General features: G+C 46.0%; 1 protein-coding gene across 1 annotated transcript in view; it reads right to left on the reverse strand.

Moving 5' to 3' along the window:
- Positions 1-19,585, reverse strand: part of LOC147705870 (arf-GAP with SH3 domain, ANK repeat and PH domain-containing protein 1-like) — a 1,082,966-nt gene that overhangs the window by 269,036 nt on the left and 794,345 nt on the right. The window contains exons 18-19 of the mRNA XM_086932322.1: positions 6,629-6,815; positions 4,730-4,815 (exon numbers count right to left, since the gene is read on the reverse strand). Coding sequence (XP_086788448.1) covers positions 4,730-4,815; positions 6,629-6,815 — 273 coding nt within the window. The remainder of the gene's footprint in view (positions 1-4,729; positions 4,816-6,628; positions 6,816-19,585) is intronic.

The following is a 19,585-nucleotide window of genomic DNA, read 5'->3' on the forward strand; positions in this document are numbered from 1 at the left end:
TAGCTGCTATAAATCTTGCTGGTGGTATCACAGTATGTCATGCTTTTCAACCAGACAGGAATAGAAGGGCATTGTCTGCTACCCCAGTGCAGGACAATGCCACACTTTGGACCCCTATGGACTCCACATGCTTTATCTGCCACATATCCGAGCAATGCTAAAAGCGGGTCTAGTGCTAAGTCAGCCATAATCATTAGTGGGAGTTGATTAAAGACTGCACCCACAGGACCGCAAGATCATGTCAAGAGTGCAAAGTCAGTGTTGGTGACCTGGCACTCCAGGCTATTGGATGGCCTAGAGGTGTCAATTTTAGCCAGGGCACTCGGTGTGGTGTATGTACGCCTGAGGAATTTGTAATGTATACGTTTGTGTCTGTGGTTAGGCGATATGAGCTTGGTTTGGTTGCAGCAGTAGTACCAGACTTTGTCAGGAAGGGGTTGACCCAGTTCGTGCTTCAAGACCTCCTTAAGCCTCGCATCTCAGGCCGGCAGCTGTGCTACACAAGCATGGTATAATTCGCAGACCAGGCGTCCTCTGTCAGGGTCTGTTATTGCCATTGTCAAGGGATGGAACTCATCGGGCCAGTGGGTATGAAGAGAATTGCAAATGCACTGTACTGTGGACACACCGCAATATAAAATGACCTCGGGGGCAGTGTTGGCAAACCGAGCATCATCTGCGTGCGAAAGGACATTACCATCTGGGAAGAGGTCTCCAAACGCGTGCAAAGCCTAGTTTGACAATGTTAGTTGCACCAACCTCTCCTGCGTGGGGGGCAGCCATTGTTTATCGGCCAGTGGCAAAGCGGGAAAATAAAGGAGGCTACCCTCAAGCTGGTGAAGGAGCTTCGTCCACACTCAGCTTGTAGTAGAGAGTGTCTGAATGCCAATGGGGTCCAGAGGAATACCCTGCGGAATGATGGATGTTGGCTCTGCCTGGTCACGCTCTGGTATGGAAAGTCAGGCATCACAGTGGTACCAGTGGTATGCGAAATAGCACTGAAGAACTAAATAGTAAAGTTGGAAAGGTGGTAAACTGAACCCGCACCAGCTACAATACCAACGTGTCCCAACCCACCCAGGGCCTACGAGCCACCCAGACTAGCCACAAGAGAAGCCTCCATAGCATAGAGAAGAATGCATTGGTAAGGGGAACTGGAAATTTAGAAAAAGATACAGAAAGTGGGTAAGAACAACCATTTTGATAATGGCTATTTGGCCGGCTAACGACAGTGGGTGCAAAAACCACCCTTCGACTTGTGTCATTAATTTGTCTATGGCTGGGCCTTAATTCAGGCAAATTACCTGCTCCTTGTCCTGATAAATCCAGATGCCAAGATATCAGACATGGCACTCTCACCATTTCAGGGGGCACTCATATGCTATTAGTGAGGTGGCATCAGTAAGTGGGAAAAGTTCGGTTTTATTCCAATTTATGGCGAAGCCAGAGAATTTGATGAAGCGAACCACCAGGAGTAATACCAGAGCATCTCTGCCAATATGTCAGCATTTTTCGTAACTCTGGCCCCATTGGGCAGCAGCAGCTTGGGGATGAATACACTGCGCCAGGTGAGTCAAGCAGAAGAGCCAAGGTGCATCATCGGACTCTGGCGTTTTTCTCAAGCATGCAACCTCTCACTCAGCCAACTCCCGAAATTAGTCCAGACGCGCCGTCTTGTGCAACATTTGTGGACCATACCATTATTGAGTTGCTCAGCTACCAATATCGCATAGTTCAGGTTCTACGTGGACTAGTGTATTGCGTATGTCACGCAACACACCAGAGTGTTTAGAAATGGAGATCCCCTAATGTAAGCATTGAATGCCTCCCACAGGGTGTCTTGCGTGGAAACCAAATTTGTATTCAATTCGAAATATTCAACAATGGAAGTCTGAAGCTCAGACAGAAAGACATCATCAAGCAAGGCATTACACAGGAAGCGCCAGCGTCTCTACACTCCTCCCCCATATGGCATTACCAATAACATCTGGACTGGGTAGTGACCCGAAAGAGTGCGCAGGAGATAGGCCACACACTCTAGCCATGGAGTGGCAGTGGCCAAGAGTAGCCAAAAATCCAAGTGGCTCAGTGTCTTCTGGGGGGCAAAATAAAATGTATACCCGGGGGTTTCGGCATAGGTTAAGCTCCTGGCATATTTCAGCACATACCTGTCGCCAAGGGCATAAAGGAACTGCAATGATTGCGGTGTGCCACCAGGAGTCATGGATGGGGAGTCACAGATGGGGTCGAAGATGAGTGCCCCAATCCTGAAAGTTAAGGCGGTGGGCTATAATAAGGCGCAGTGTGGCGCTGGGGCATGGCCGCAGACCAAGCGAGCGGTGAGCGCACTACACTCCAATTGTGGGTGTGAAATTTTGGTGATGGGATAGGTCCGAAAGGAGGTGCTTGACAAAAAGATCCATTCGATCTGTGTACATAGATTCCGCAACTCCCAAGATGTGCAGGTTGTTGCAGTGGGATCTGGCCTAGAGGTCCTCGTTCTTGATGGCACGGTCTTGAGGATTCATTCAATTTCCTCCAGCTGCTTCTTCACGGTCATTAACTAATCTCCCAAGGTCAAGACGCGCTCCTCCGCCCATCCAACCGGACATTCTAGCAGTCCAGGCACTCCCCCATGCGGTTAATGCCGCTTGTAAGTGTGTCAAACCATGCATCAATGGAGCAGAATCCCACACTAAATTCTGACATGATTGCTGCCAAGCCAGATGAATATTCCTGGTCTGTGGTGCCCATCCCTCCCCCTCCATGTCATTGGGAGTCCCTGATCTTTCTGTTCCCCTGACATGCTCAAATGGGGGTTTGCACTGTTAAGGGTCTTTGTGCATCATGGTCAGTGAGGACCCAGTTGCCGAATATGTCCTATGAACCAAGTGTGTGCAAACATAGATGCAGCAGTCCTGCCAAATCAGGACATCTGCTAGGTGTCTCCCCAGCACCAGTTGTGAGAAGCGCAGTCCTCTGGTTACATGTGACAGTACTTGACTCTTTGAAGGGCCAGAGTTGGGAATGGGGCCATCAGGCACTAGGGTGGCCGCACCAGCACCCACCTCGCTGGCTTCCCCAGTGTCCAGGACCAGAGTAGTGGGAGCTGCTATCTGGGTGCCCCAGGCAAGTCAAGGTGGTGGCCCAAACAGGACAGCTGCTGTTGCCCCCTTACCCACCTACAGCACAAGAAGCTGGGAAGCTGGGAAGCTGCCTCCAATAAGGGATAGGTTGCTGAAAGTCAAATGCTGCACGGGGGGGCACAAGAAATAGGCAGCCAGTCAGATGGGGCCTTGGTGGGAATCTTCTGTCGTCATCTAGCTCCACCCCAACCACTGACCACCTGTGCCACTGCAGCAGAGCTATATGGCTGCTGTGGAAAGGCCCTTAGCACACTGGTGGCAGTGGCACACAGCTAAAGGGCCCTCCATCAGGACAAAAGAATAAATGGGACATATGGACCAAGAAGTGAGAGTGCCTGGTCCAAAATGGGTGAAATATGTGATAGAAATCTCCCTTTTATGACGCAATGTATTCACTGCAAGGCTGATGATCACTCTCTCTGAGGCAGGGCACTCAATGAAGGGGTGCAAGTGCTATGTAAAATCATGGGCTTGTAAATAAGTGCGAAACAGACACAGTATTATGCTGCTTAGAACTGGCCACGAGCATGTGCACTCGGGCTCTTTTATTGACAGGGTCCCCTGATGGGGTTCGCCTGTGTTTGATGGGTGTGGGGTCAGTTGTATGGGTAAGCCCTCGTGGGAGTGGCCGGTAAAACACTAGACTGTGTCCAGTAGGACTAAACACAGCAGATGGAAGGGCGACCTCTTCAGCAGGTTGACCGGAAGCTAAGAATTCACCGCAGTAAGATTACCCATCAGTGTCAGGTCAATATATGCATTGGCCTAATAGTTTTATTACACACACAAAGTCTATTTGTGCTTCACGTTCACTTTTCTTGGTGTGCTTTGGATAGTGTTTTTTGTTCTCTGGGACACATTGCACCAATATATTTACTGTGATAATAACAGTTCATGTTGTCTAATACAAGCCATTTATGATACATCGTGGTCTGGAGAAGGAGTTTCCTTGTCTTGGCATTGATTGTTTACACTCAGGTTGACTGTATAATGGAAATTGAAATTAATGATACCAATGAGGATTATCTTAATTAATGAAGTGAAAAGAAAGAAAGTATTTGTAGTAAGGTGAATGTTTCTCTTCTTCTCTGTTCTCTTTCTTCCCCTGCTCTTCAGCCTGTGTGTGTGGAACGTTGTATATGTCATGGAATGTTGGATGGGTGAACTGAATCAGTTGGTGACTGAAGGCTGAGCAGCCAGGAGGGCAGCTCCTGGTGGGGCGTACTTACAGAGATACTTACAGGCCTGGCTACAACATCATCAACATCAACCTGTACTTCAATAAAGCTTCTTGGAAACTATCACCTCTGGACTTCCATTTCTTTGTAACAGTATTCATGAAAAGAACCTGAAAGAGTGAGATAAGGCGGCAGCAAGTGTGTGGTAGCGGTGGCTTAAATTGGCATTAGGTGGCATCAAGTGTATGCAGCCTTTATATTCGCACTCTCGACATCAATATCGCCAGACACGGGGCTCAGAGTATTATTGCAAATGTTACTTCTGCATTAGAACCCTTCAACTTGAGACTTGATAGTAAACAAAATATAAAAAACACAATGGATTTGTGTTTCAAGAAACCTCACCTGTTATACACAAGAAAATCGACAATGTGCAAAGATGTTCGATCCGACAGCAATACTGCTAGGTGGAGCAGTGTCTCCCCAGGCTCCTGTGGACCAGAAAGAAACACAGTATTTGAAAGAATAGACCACTGGCATTGGCACAGCTTTCCCACAACCAATATTGGGCCAGCATTGCCACACTATAAGGTGAGCGATATCATCTTGCAACATTTATTGAATAATCACTGTTGTAATAAAAAGAGGTCCAGTAGTCCAGGTGTAGATTAAGTAAGATGGTTTATTAAGTAGTTGAGATCAAGAGCCCCACCAGGAGCAGCCTTCCTGCCGCTCAGCCCATTCTCCAACTGGCTCTCACAGACAACCAACATTCCTCTGCATCACCACTCACCAACATTCCACATCACACTCACACTGGCTGAGCAGCAGTTATAACAATCACGTAAGTTGTTCTAGTGCAAGGGGTTTTGCCAGCTCAGACAAAATTAAATGTTACCTTTTTGTTGCTTCCCCTGGCAGAAGGACAACATTAACGGCCACATGCATCAACCCATTTAGGAAGTGCAAATGGTGCGAATCGGTAAATTCGGCCGTTTGCGATTCCTAAATAAGTTTTTGGGATGCATCATGCATTTTTGTGAAATTCGCTATTTTTAGCGATTTCCAAAAATGCAATTGCTTTTAAGGACTCGCAAATTTGCGATTCCTTAAAAGCAATGCATGATTGTTTTTTAAATTGCAAATTCGCAATTAGGGGGTGCAAATTACCACGAGGGTGAACCTCGTGGTAATTTGCGAAAAAGTATCAAAATGCTCAAAATAGCATTTTAAACACTGTCATGTTACAGAGACACAAGTCCTTAGGGCATGTGTGTGTGAAACATGCACTTTAAAATACATTTCAGGGGTGCAGGGGGGGTCCTTTGGACCACCCCCTGCACCCATGGAATGCATTAACATTTTGCGAATCGCTAATTGAAATTTGCAAAATGTCAATGCCTTCCCATTGATTCCTATGGGCCTTTTGGCCCATAGGAATCAATAGGAATTGCGAAATCGCAATTTAGAATTCGCATAATATTTGCGATTTGGTAAAAATAGCGATTTTTACCGAATCGCAAATAGTATGCGATTAAAATCATGCATCCCATTTTGCGATTCCTTATTTGCGATTCCCTAAAAATCGCAAATAAGGAATCGCAAAACCTTACAATGATGCATGTGGCCGTTAAGGCCATTTGTTGCCATCTGGCACCTCATTGTGGTGCTGTTATAAGGCAGCTGCCTATTAGCGACCTTAATGTAGACCCAACCCTGCACGTGCATTCCAACTTTGGAATTGTTTATTTTGTTAAACAAAACAAAAGAACCAACAAAACCTCTGTTAGTAATAAGTTATGCATTTAAATCCGATTTCCCTAAAATGGACTTTTGATCTGGTTTTAATGACACAAAAACAGAGATTTTGAGAAAGAGAAAATATCACAAAACACCCAATAAAATGGATGTTGTCGAATGCTCACTATTGTAATTGAAGAAGTGCGAAAAAGAAGCCGGCCATGATGAAATTGTCAAAAAATGATGTAGATGCGCAATGTTTTCAAAATGTAAGCCCATTAAAAAGAGCCATGGAAGAAAGCAGACAGGTGGAAGAGAGGCAGCCGGCTCCACCCAGGGTGCCTTGAAAGCCTGTCTTGCAGAATGTTAAAAGGATTTGATTTGTACCATGTATACTGCGTCTTCGCAGTAATCTGTCAACCCGACAGCAACACATGTAACCCTGGAAGAAGAACATTATGGTACCTTCAGTGAACTATAGTACAGCTTGACCTTGGTGACAAGTGAAGAAAAGTCAAATTTTTTTGGACGAAAGATTTCAATTGGCTGAAAATCTGCTCTCACCTGTATCGGCTGTGGTACTGGTTCTGTCAAATCCACCTTCTCTGCATAGGCTTGAAGCAGTGCAAATATGTCTTTAAATTTCACAGCCTCTTGGAGGTCATAGAACCTCATAAGGGGATTCCCGCTCGCCCTTTTGGCAAACTTCCACTGCACATACTTGGAAGTGATGAAGTCTTTCCGGAACGTCCTGCAGGTTCAAGGAAGACAGGTGGGTATTGAAGCCTAGTAACCATATTGTCACAAGAAGGCATTGCTTTGTAAACTATATGTATCAACACATTTCCCCATAGACACAGAATGGGCAAAACCCTTTGATACATCTGGCCCTAAGGCAATTATGCAATATTAAAAAGGAGCATAAACAATCCTCATTAGCAACTATGCAAAAACAATGCTATAGGAATGTAGAATGGCTTCAGCAAGTCTTCTCAACTGCCTGCAGGGAATGACCAAACATATTTTAAGTTTTTAGGAAATTTAACACCTACACTTTGTTTTGATTGGAAAGTGAATGCTCCTAATATTCCATTGAAGTGTGTTGTCTAACAGGAACGTCTCACCAAGGTACCGTCTGAAAGCATCCACAAGAGGACACAAAAGAAATATGCCTAGAAACATATAATTTAACAGTCGGTAAGGTATGTGGGGCACGTTCACCTGGCCCAAATACTGCCCCCTATTTGATGCATAGATTCAAGTACATGTAGGGTCCACTTCTACTTCCAACAAAGCACAATTTATCACCCAGGTCTACTCCAGTGTCTATAGCAGATGTTTACTGTTTTGATATCCAACCCTACTGCCAGATGCTTGTTTGATGCATTCGCTACCCACTGCATGAGCATCCTGGCTCTTTACCTACAATTACGTCCCTCAATAAAAATGTCCTCTTAATAACGATGGGCCAGATGAGTGGAGTTTCTTTGGCCCTTCGAACTATACGTTTTGTAATAAGACTGCTGGTGAGCGGTATTTACCCACTGCAAGCAGGCAAGTCTATAGGTAGCAGTGGCGGCAGGCATAGCTAGGGGATGGGAGGTGCGGGCGCTGGGGTCTTAATTGATTGCGCATTAAAAATTGTTCTACCTAACCTTGCCGCCGGGTCCCGCAACTCTGCTCCTGCTCTCCTTGAGGAACAGAAAGCACAGTCAGGCACTGCTAACCAATCACAACGCTGCAATGCAGCGTTGTGATTGGTAGGCACCCAGGCTCCCCTTATTAATCACAACGCTGCATTGGTTTTGAGCATCCTGGTTTGATGCTCAACCAGGGAATGGGGGCCTGGCCATGTTCTCCACGCAGGCTGTAATGCAGCCTGCATGGAGAACGGGGAAAGTGTGCATGACTGGTTAGAGCGGGCCGACCAAAAAGTCATTACGCACTTAGACATGGACAAACTACTTCTACCATGCCCAGCTCGGAGAGCAGAGCAGCCCTTGCCCACCTGCAAAGCAGCAGGAAGCATAACATGATAATAACATAAAGTTATTATTATTTTATGTTTCTGCCTCTCAAACTGTTTGAAAGCAGTGGGGCGACGCTCCTCTACCATAGGTAGGACAGTGGGAACCCACTGCACACATGGTAAGTCTGAATCTCTCTTATGTTATTCCCTTAAATCTTGTTTCTACCCCCCCAACCCCCCCCAAAAAAAGCAACTTTTTTTGATTGGCCTTTATTATCTCCCATACTCCTTGGAGGAGTAAGGGAGATAATAAAGGCCAATCATATTGAGCGATGTCACTTCCAAGTCTAGGAGAGTTCTTACAGTGAGAGGCGAGAATGCGGCTATATTTATTCTGTTCATTCCTTTCAAGAACCTTCCTGTTGTTCTTAAATCTCATTCCCTCCTTCCTCCAGTCTATGGACGTGTAAAACGTTTGACCTTCTTCTTGTGCAATTTCTTAACCACATGGCTGCTGCAGGGATTTTTCCCGTGTGCTGGAAAGCTTTGATCACCATTGTTCATGACGAGCTCAGCTCGTCATCAGCACACGACACCCGTGGGTGATGACGAGCTGAGCTCGTCATCAGCATCGAAAGGGTTAAAGAATGACTGATGCAGCGCTTAATTTGTTAAAACATAAGTGCCAGGGCTTTCATCAGTAGGCCACTGCAGCATGCACCACCCATTGTCCCTGCCTGTGCTGCCAATGACAGCACCAACACAGCTACTAACCATCACAAGTGTGACAATTCAGACTATTTCAGGCCCCCAATGCTCTAAGAATGGTTTGGGCTGCAGGTAATAGGCATTTTCTAATGTATATTGAATTAATAATTGTCTGTTGCTGAGTTCATCTCAGACAGCGTCACCATGTGGCAGACGGTTGCAAGCGCTGGTGTTGACAATTAAGTGCCGGTGCCGAGCATGGAAACAGCCGGCTCAAATTAACACCTTAACTGCGCCGAACGTTCCGCACGAGTGCGGAACGTTCTATTGAGCGGGCGGGGTCACGACGGCCAACGGACGTGCGCAGCACTCCCGAGGTAGTGCACACGATGGCCGTTGGCAGCAGCGATGAGGTTAAGCAGTGAACTGATGTGGTCGCCAGACTGTACAACTCAAATTGTCTTGAATGTTTTTGAACTGTGGCCTTCAGCAGTTGACATATGTCTCAAGATATGGCTTCACTAGCCACCTGGAGAACCAATGTCTTGAGTATAGTTACATCCCCCTTGTCTTAGTCCCAGATTTACTAATATCTCTTGTCACTTTGAAGGTAACAAGATATTCAAAAAGGTTCCCCGCTTCGTGACCTTTACAAACTCATGTTTCACCTTGTGTGCTACTCCTCATGAGGTGTGTGCCCTGAACTAAAGGACCTGGTAGCTTTTAACATAACCCACCAACTCTTATATCAACCTAGCACGGCATTATGGAAAGCCCTGCTGAAATGTGATTATATCACATTCATCATCTTTTCACTGGCCACTGCAGTGATTGGAATCATTCTTTGCCATTTAAGTATGGTCACTGCAATGATGTGATTCTGTGGCTGCATCGTTTTACACACTTATAGGGATTTGCCATACTCTCCACTTAATAAATCATGTCCTGCATAATTTGAAGATTTTATTTAAAAAAATGTTTGCAACTCAAACGGATCAATAGTTACTACAACATTGCCAAACATGCTGCCACACGTTGAAAGTCCCTTTGCAAAGGTTGGTCGCCTTTCAGTTGCTGTTTGCTATAATTAGGTGTCGCACTGATGTTACTCAGGGGAATCCGTTGTCCACATGGTGTTAACACGTGTAACAAGCATTTGCAATGCAATAGGTCTCACATTTATGAGAGTTTGGGCTATTGGCACTGTACATGTCAATGCCTTATATTTATATGTTGTTTTTAAAACAGATGAATAAACGGCATTGCCATTTACAATGCTAAGAGCTTAAACTCTCTAAAATGCGAGACCTATTGCATTGCAAATGCATTCAGTGTCAGTGCCATAAAGATTTTTTAAAACATTGAAAGAGAGCATGCTCTGTCTGCAACAGCAGTCAGGACAAAGCTATTTGAGAAAATAGTGCTCGTAGGCTGTAATTAAAGCCTACTGAGTAACTACACACGTAACAGGTGTCCTCCTGGGAGGTTACAAAATGAGATAAGGAGGTACTAAGGAGGGACTACTAAGCCTATTGACCAATGAAAAGCTACAGTTTACAGAGAACAATAACAAAAGCCAATGAAAACTCTGTGTGGAGAGTGGGCGGATCTTCAAGTCCATACCTGAATACAGCATGCCTCGCAGAGCAGTGCGTGCGCTGCCCAGACTCGACCTAAAAATATCAAAATAATATAGTACAACTGCCAGATAATGTGCCGCATTACAGTGTAGAATTTGCCGTTTCTTGCCTCATAATTTGATCAACCTTGCTACAAAATTTGGTCAGCATCTGCTACATAATCTCAGTTGCCCTCCAGACAATTTAGTTTAGGGGTAGTCCGTGGATGTCTGGGTGTGCGCATGCAGTGCTGGACTATGTATGTGTGTTCTGTGGAATGCTAAGGGTGAAGGGGGTGTGGGTTGTGAGTTACCCATTAATGGAAGTGTGTGGGAGCCTGACAAGTTTCAAAGGCCCTTCAGGACAGCTGTTAAGTGCAGCAGGTGTGCATTTAGTACAAACACCAACGCAAGAGACTCCATTACACATGACTGACACTACTTTCGTTTTGTGAAACCCCACCGCCATGGATCTCACCTAATCCACTGCTTTAAAGGCATTTCACTAGTCTACCTTTTGTAAAAGATTCCAAAAACGTCCCCACTGCTGACGTTAGACTGCCAAAAAAGAGAAGAGTATGATAGCAAACCAAAGGCAGCACACATGAGGCAGAGAAAAATAACTGGATCGTGGCTATGCGGCAATTGTTTTGGATGAATTCCAATGCGTTGCTTTTTAGCTCATCTGTGCCATCGCTGCTCAGAAACAGCTATCTACGTAAAGTCATGGCCCTGCCCATAAATGGACAGTCAAGCTTGACCTGCTAGGCCAGGTCACCCATGAACAGTAGCACAATCACCAGGGCTTTAAGTGGGCCAGGTCCTGCCGGTGCTCAGCAAAAGACACACAATTGATGGACGGAATGCAGAACAAATCAAAACATTCACCCCCAGTCAAGAGATCTGGGTTAAATCCATCATTCTTTTGCTCACCATGCCACCCCAGTTTAGACATGGCCATATGCAAAACAGTCTTGACCCTGTGCCTCATGGGAGCAGTCCAGCCCAAACTGCCAAGCCAGGTCCTCCCTGGACCGGAAACAAGCATCCTAGGACCGGTTTGGGGGTTTCAGCCCTCTTCAGCCAGGGGTTGGCAGTACTAAAAAGTAGGTGTTAACACAGGTCCCTATCGGGCTCTTCATTTCTGCTCTCACCCTTGGGGTGAAAAATAAATCTTAAATCAGCAACAGTAGCAGCCTTCACTGCCTTTGATGTAACTTCAAAGAGTGTCGTGATAGTTCTTTCACAGTTGCATCATTTAAAAACTGAAGCATTTTCTACATTCTATGCAACGGTGCCATATCTGCTTATTTTTATCTTATGCAACTAACAGCCATTGACAAAGCCAATAATCCTGGCTTGTTGTATGTGTAATGTTACTTGGATTATATATCTGGATGCATTAACAGAAGCAGAAGAATAATAGTCGGGTGGCACACTATGCTAAGCACAGATTTTTAGCTTGGGTGGTTTCAAGCCACGCCCTTAATTACATCAGCCATGCTACTCTGAGAGACCCCCCCCCAGTTTTTTCATCCCACTTAAAGCCCTGAGAACCAATGTACCATGCAACATCTCCCATGACCAGCACACGGCGAGAGCAAAATATGTGTCATGCAGGATCACAACTCCTATTCTAAAGAAGGCAGTATCGGAGCAGATTTACAATAGTACCCCTTTTTGTCAAAATACCAGATTAAAAATGACAAAATCACAATTTGATTTGTTTATTTGTACATGATTAATTACAATCTTTACAAAACAATAAAACCTTGCTCAAAATTTGCTACAAATTAATTATATGCAATTTCTTCAGTTTTACAAAATTCCTTAATATCAGTTAATAATTGTAATTAAAATGGTTTAACAGTCACCAAACATCTGGCTTTTGTTGGACCGCCCCCAGCGTGCTCGTGTGCCTTTTTTCGGCTAGTTCAAAAAACTTAAACATCCATCACTAACACAGAACAAGTTTTAGAAAATGTCAGTAATGCAATATTAGACATTAAAGTCTGCAGCAATTCCAGAGTGATCTTTAGGTATAAATATAAAACAGGCCTCAAAATATAAATATGCATAAACATGTAATGGCTGGGTAACCGCTATGGATGGATGAACAGAATTCCTCTAACATAGTAATATACATTCTGAGGCGGGGATGCTTGCTTCACTGGCCTCACCAGTGAGGGGCAGTATGAGCTCATGGGTAAGATTCAGGGACACCCAAGTCATTTATGGTGAATCACTCAGACATTAATCAGTACTGGCTGGCAATGGTTCAGTCAAATTGAACAATGGTAATTACTTTGGGGACATTACATCCATAGTTGTACTTTGTCTGTGCCCGTTCTGTCAAAGACTGGTCACATACAAATAAGTGTTAGCCCAGTCCAGGCTGTGAGTCATGTACACCCCTCTGCAGAATAATGCCTGCATCCAAAAACCTTTTTGACCCTTTGGCCTTGTCAATCATGGGCCCTGTGCTTACATCACCAAAGGAACTCAGACTTTGCTTCATTGATGTAGTCCAGCAAAGCCGAAACATGTCTGCATGTCACCTTGAATGGCCGGGGTGTTCCTAATCATAGGTCTCATGCCTGTTGCGCCACAGGATTCAACCTGCATCTCACTAAAGAGGCACAACAAGACTGAAACATGGCTGGGCCCTGTCATTAATTTGCACAGAGAAGCTAAAAACAATGGAAGGGAATTATCAGTGCTCTCAGACTGTATAAAATGTCTATCTATCATGTTTGGGACTAGTTCCCAGACAGGAGGCTCCTAATGGCACAAAGCATGTTAAAGGGTTTACTGTGAAGCAAATCTGGATCATAAAGGCTCTCCCAATGAATGGATGATGGATGTGTGTATAAGGATTTGTGGAATCGCCCAGCTAGAGAGCAATGGAGCTCTGAACAATGGCTGGAGTCCTGAGCTGCGGATTCATGATCATCTAAAATGAAGGAGGATATTCCAGGGCGGTGACTGGAACCACATGGAGGCTTAATGTTCTGTGAAGAGGTCTGTCTTTCTACAAATGCAGAAGGGTTGGGACATGTGTGGGATGTTGATCTAGATCCTGGGAACAATGATGGAAAAGGCTGCGGTGTCGTGGCCTAAGTGGCATGAAATATGACACATTAGCCAGAGCTCTTCTCCTGTCACCCAGCGATTCATTAATCTTAAGTGGCACCTTTGCAATTTTTATGGCTTTTTCCTGGTCTTTGGTTTGCAGGGCCATTATGCGGACCCCGAATGACAGTTGGTTTTGGGGTGACCAGGTAGCAGATGTAGTTTGTGGGTGCTGAAGAACGGCACAGAGAGAAGCAAAGTGGCACGTGGTTTACCCAAACAGAGGCCCCACAATCTGGAAAAAAGTTGCGCAGAGAAAGGACGCAGTGGTGCAGTGAACTTGTTTATATGAGAATGGCAGAGTGAGGGGCGGAGGTGTGCCAGACAGTGGCGGCTCCTCCACTAAGGCAGAGGAGCGTCTCCCTACTGCTTATTGAGCAATTGAAAATAAAATGATAAGATCAAGAAGTTATTTTACTTTCCTTTGTGACTCCAGGCCGGCGGGGCTGGCTCCCCTCAGCGAGAGCAGGAGTGGTTTGCGCTCCCTCCCTACATGCACATGACGCTTTGACCGGCCATCTATGGCCGGCCAAACAGTCATGTGTAGTTGGGCATGTTCTCCTTTGGGCTGTATTGCACAGCCCCGTAGAGAACATGCCCAGCCTCCCCAGGTGCTGCCTGAGCGGCCAAACAGGCCGCTCAGGCCAATCACAACGCTTCTTCTGCAGCATTGTGATTGGCTGGCAGAGCCTGGAAGCCTAAGTGCTTCTGGTGCAGGCTCCAGGCAGCAGCCGGGAAGAAGAAAAGAAGTAGCAGCGGCAAAGTAGGTAAGTTTATCTTTATTTTTTTTCATCTATTCATCCCCCCCGCCCCACCACCCCCATTCAGAGGCAACTGCCACTGGTGCCAGAGTTGGGAGAGCTGCTCTGAGCAAAGGTGGGGAGGAACACTGGGAGCTGACCAGCCCTGTTGCAGGGTCTGCGGGACACCAAAGGGGGACAGTGTTCCCAGCAAGGTAATAGAATCGACCTGAAGAGTGATGTGGAGACACCAGGGCTGGGACTTGTATGACCCTTAACCCCTCCCCTGTGGGGCTAATTCCCCCACTGTGCTGGGGGGCGGGGGGAGCGTGCCGCGCCCCGGTACTCATGACGAGCTCGGCTCGTCATGCAGTACTGTGGCGCTGTGCTCATGACGAGCTGAGCTCGTCATGACCACGCCCGTTCCAATGGAAAGCCCAGCACAGCAGGGGAATTATCCCCGCGTGGGCGAGGCGCAACAGTCATGACGAGCTCAGCTCGTCATGAGCACAGCGCGACCGTGCCTCATGACGAGCTGAGCTCGTCATGAGCACGCAACGGGTTAAAGAAGATGGCCTGGCGGCACCGGGAAATGTCTTGATCATCACTCCCTAATGAGACACAGGTGCACACAGGACAGGTGAAAATGGTTAGTTTGGTACTGAACTGGCCTTTTAACATCTGAGAATGGTGAGCCCCCCAACTTAAAAAAATTTAAACATATTTTCAAGGAGGCCTCGATAAGGGTCTAATTTTGATATTATAGCATGGCTCCAGATAATACCTCCCCTAGTAAGGGCGGCACATGAGAGCAATTGATCCCTGGAAACTTGAAGAGGGCCCCTAACTACAGAGCAGCTGAGTGATGTAGCCAGATTGCTTTATCTGATTGGCTTTGGCAGAGAGCCTGAAATAATGAAGGATACTCTGGAACAGCTGATGCTGGATCATTGTGGAAAGCGGAGCATCAGAATAGAACTGGGATATGGGCAGGTCAAGGGCCCAGCACCAAAACCTAGACTCATGCAGTGGGTGTGTGATCCCCACGATGAGTGCTAGAATGGATGCCTCACCAGTGAATGAAAATGTGAAGGACAACTCTCACCCCCTTATCAGATAAGCAAGATAAAATCATATAAGCCACTACAGCCATGGACACATCATTTAAAAATCAAATCGGCTCTGTGGAAGCCGATGTTCACCTCCTGTGGGATGACCAGAAAAAAATGGGTTGAGCTAGTAAAAATGCACAAATTAGGCAAGCCAGACAAACCATAACCTAGTATGAAAGAAGAAAGTTCAAGAACTCTAGGAGAGGGAGCGTTAGAGAATTATGGTCCTCAGAAAGTCAATCTAGAACGATCAATATAAAGGTACTAGGCCTTACTGAGAAAAGCATGTCCTGCATAGTTCCTTACACATGAACAGTGGCTCTCCCAGATTATCTCAAGGCAGGGCCTGCTTGTGTTTTTTGCTACTGAAATGTCCCATATGATGCCCGAAATCCATCCTTCTCTGGTCTCACTACCTCTTACAGTAGTGGCCCAACTCAGACTAAAGTAACCAAGATCTAATCCTGCAGAAAGCCCACAGTGTGGGCAACCTCATAGAGACAGTAGTGTGGTTATTAACTTTCCTGAGTATATGGGGGTGGCAGTGATTAATTTGGGCTGGTGGGGTAGCTATGGCACTTATTTTCCCTCTTTAGACATTTCCTAAGAGCAAAAGAGGAAAAACACACACAATGCAGAAAGACGAAAGAGGAAAAATACGGAAAAACAGTCATAAAGGGAGAAAGACGATACCAGCAAAAGAGAGAACAAGCATTTACAATGCAACAGTCTCACCTTTGCAAAAGTTAGAGCTATTGGCATTGTAAATGACAACATTTTTATTTATGTGTTGGTTTTGAAAACAGATAAATAAACGGCATTGTCATTTACAATGCCAATAGCTTAATCTCTCGCAAATGCGAGACCTATTGCATTTGCACCCACACACAGAGCCACACACACACACACACACGCAGAGCCACACACACACACAGAGCCACACACACACACACAGAACACACACACACAGCCACACACACACAGAGCCACACACACAGCCACACACACACACAGAGCCACACACACAGAGCCACACACACACACAGAGCCACACACACACAGTCACACACACAGAGCCACACACACACACAGAGCCACACACACATACACAGAGCCCCAGAGCATAATCCCAAGAGCCAATGTAGTTTAAAAATAACTTGTGAAGAAGCATCCGGGGCACCGTGGAGGTGCTGACAGCTTATTTGCTACCGTGCGCGGGTGCTGAGGTAAACACCCTGTGTCACGAGGCCGCCAGAGACCTAAAAAAAGCCCCACTACTCCCAGGTCCGCCCTTCCTGGCACACACTGAAAACATTTTAAAGCATTTTAGCAGATTATGTCACAAAGAGGTGTGTGGGAGGACACTTTTTTTGGTAAATGAGTGCTCGGCTTAAAAGGGAATGAAGAACCTTTAACGGGTGTTTGCCTGTGTCGGCTGGGCACATGTGCGCCCTAGACGAGCGCTGTTTGTTGTGTTGCACCACACGCGTTGACTTTAGGTTTCTCCGCACATGCATTACCAAGGCCCGAGACATAGGGCATATAAACTCAGATCATAGGCATGGTGCCCCACGCCAGGAGTGGAAAGACACATTTCGGCCCAGGGGCCTTACTGGGACATATTTTTCTTTTTTTTGCAGTTCTTACATAACGCGAACTGGACCTGGAGGTATTGGAGGAGCTCTTTACGCGAGTACCAGTTACATTAAACAGGAACACGTTTGCTTTTGTTAGGCAGGGGGAGATTAAGTGATATGCCCAGAATCACAGGATGCTGAGTCCACGCTGAGACTCGAACCTGGTTCCCCAGTTCTACAGGTGGTAGCTCTAGCAGTAGTGCCGCATCCTCTCTGTAACTTAAGAGATCACCGGATCCATTTATTCACCTCTTCTCAGCGGCATATGATATAATTTAAAGCTGCGTGTCGGCCAATGGTGGATTTTCCCAAAACACTGCCAGCAAAACTCCTAGCATATAAAGAGGTTGCGAAGAGCCGACGGGTGCCAGATGTTTTTTTAACCGTGCAGGTTCTGAAGCAAGCACACGGACATCCACGCAAATGCAAATGATTTCCTAAATACACAGTTTTTGTTTTTTACATACCACAAAAGCAAGCAGTACATTTGAAAGCGTGGCGAAGCAAGTTCAAGGGATTATTTGGCATCATACCCATTTCACATGTGTACTTTATCACAAAACATAAACTGTTGTTTTTCGACGGCGCAGCCTTTCCTTTGGAATCTCTGTGTTATTTTGTTATAGTGCACACTCACCACAAAGGAATTACACATAGTTAAGGCTGTGGCTTAGTTTCCTGGGTGATTGTCAAATTTCACGTAAGAATAACTGACACTGGTGCAGTAAAAATGCAGTAACAATGCAGACAATATCAGTCATAGTTGACTGTGTATTTACCTCTGACGCTGAACAGCATTGATCTACCCATTGGCTCCGCTTGCGTTGCGAAAATAGCACGAACATACAGAATTAACACACACATTGGTTTAGTATTGATGAATCCTGTGACCAAACCGGGGCTGGGTCCGTTCTTCCTCAAGGTAGTCACCGGTTATATATGCTGCAGAGGCGCTGGGTCAAGTTCACTAAAACCTCTCTTGGGGCAAAGGCTATTTGGACAAATTAGCTGCTTGGTGCAGGACGGCTGGCAAAGCTCGGACGTGACAACAGTCTATCCGTAGGAAGCAAATACAAATTATTGCTATATAACATAGCAACAATGGAGCTAATACTATCAAGTACTAACGGTAAGAAAACAAGAAAGAATATCAATATTTACAAAGTACTTGTTCATTACTACCACCACCATATTATTCAGTGTTTTCATTAGTATTAACCCCTTAGATAGTGCGTGGAGCGCAAAATGTGCGCACACCCGGCGCAACTAAACAAATGGGTGTTTGCCTGCGTCGGCTGGGCACATGTGCGCCATAGACGAGCGATGTTTGTTGTGTTGAGCCACACGCGTTGACTTTAGGTTACCCCGCACATGCATTACCAACATCTGAGAAATAGGGCATATAAACTCAGAACATAGGCACGGTGCCCCATGCCAGGAGTACAAAGACACATTTCGGCCCAGGGGCTCCACTGGGACGTCTTTTTCTTTTTTTTGCAATTCTTACATAACACGAACTGGACCAGGCGGTATTGGAGGAGCTCTGTACGTGAGCACCAGTTACATTAACCCCTTGGCCGCGGCGGTAATTCTGCCGCGGCGCTGGGGGGAAGGGAGCCGCGTGGCGCCGCCATGCTTGTGATGGAACCACTCTGTCACAAGCCACGGGCGCGCTGTGTTTGTGACGGAGTGGTTCCGTCATGGCCCCGCCAGCTAAATAGAACGCTCAGCGCAGGTGCAGTATTGATGCCGTGCAGGCCCGCGGCCAGGCCGTGACGGAACCACTCCGTCATTAGCACAGTGCGTCCGTGGCTGGTGACGGAGTGGTTTCGTCACCAGCACGCAAAGAGTTAAACAGGAGCACGTTCGTTTTTGTTAGGCAGGGGGAGATTAAGTGATTTGCCCAGAATTACAGGATGCTGAGTCCATGCTGAGACTCGAACATGGTTCAGCAGTTCTATATGTGGTAGCTCTAGCCGTAGTGCTGCATCCTCTCTGTAACTTAAGAGATCACCGGATCCATTTATTCACCTCTTGTCAGCGGCATATGATATAATTTAAAGCTGTGTGTCGGCCAATGGTGGAATTTCCCAAAACACGACCAGCAAAACTCCGAGCATATAAACAGGTCGCGAAGAGCCGACGGGTGACAGATGTTTTTTTTTAACCGCGCAGGCTCCGAAGCAAGCACATGGACATCCATGCAAATGCAAACGATTTCCTGAATTCACTGTTTTTGTTTTTTACATACCGCAAAAGCAAGCAGTACATTCGAAAGCGTGTTGAGGCACGGCAAGTTCAAGTGATTATTTGGCAGCATACCCATTTCACATGTTATTGTTATTGTTATTGTTACTTTAGTTTGTATAGCGCCAGCTCACCCACCGGTCTCAAGACGCTTTCAGACCAAGAAACACCACAAATTTTCCAGGCTAGCGAAGAAATAAAGTATCTTATAATTACAAAAGGCCAAAAGCTTCCCTGAATAATGTTGTTTTCAGTTGTTTTCTGAACTGTAGAAGATTGGCCTCCTTACGAAGCATATCTGGCAACTTATTCCACAGCTGTGGGATTTGTGTGGAAAAGGATCTTCCACCCTTTGTTG

The sequence above is a fragment of the Lissotriton vulgaris genome, chromosome 7 (assembly GCF_964263255.1).
Source record: "Lissotriton vulgaris chromosome 7, aLisVul1.2, whole genome shotgun sequence".
NCBI classification, from domain to species: Eukaryota; Metazoa; Chordata; class Amphibia; order Caudata; family Salamandridae; genus Lissotriton; species Lissotriton vulgaris.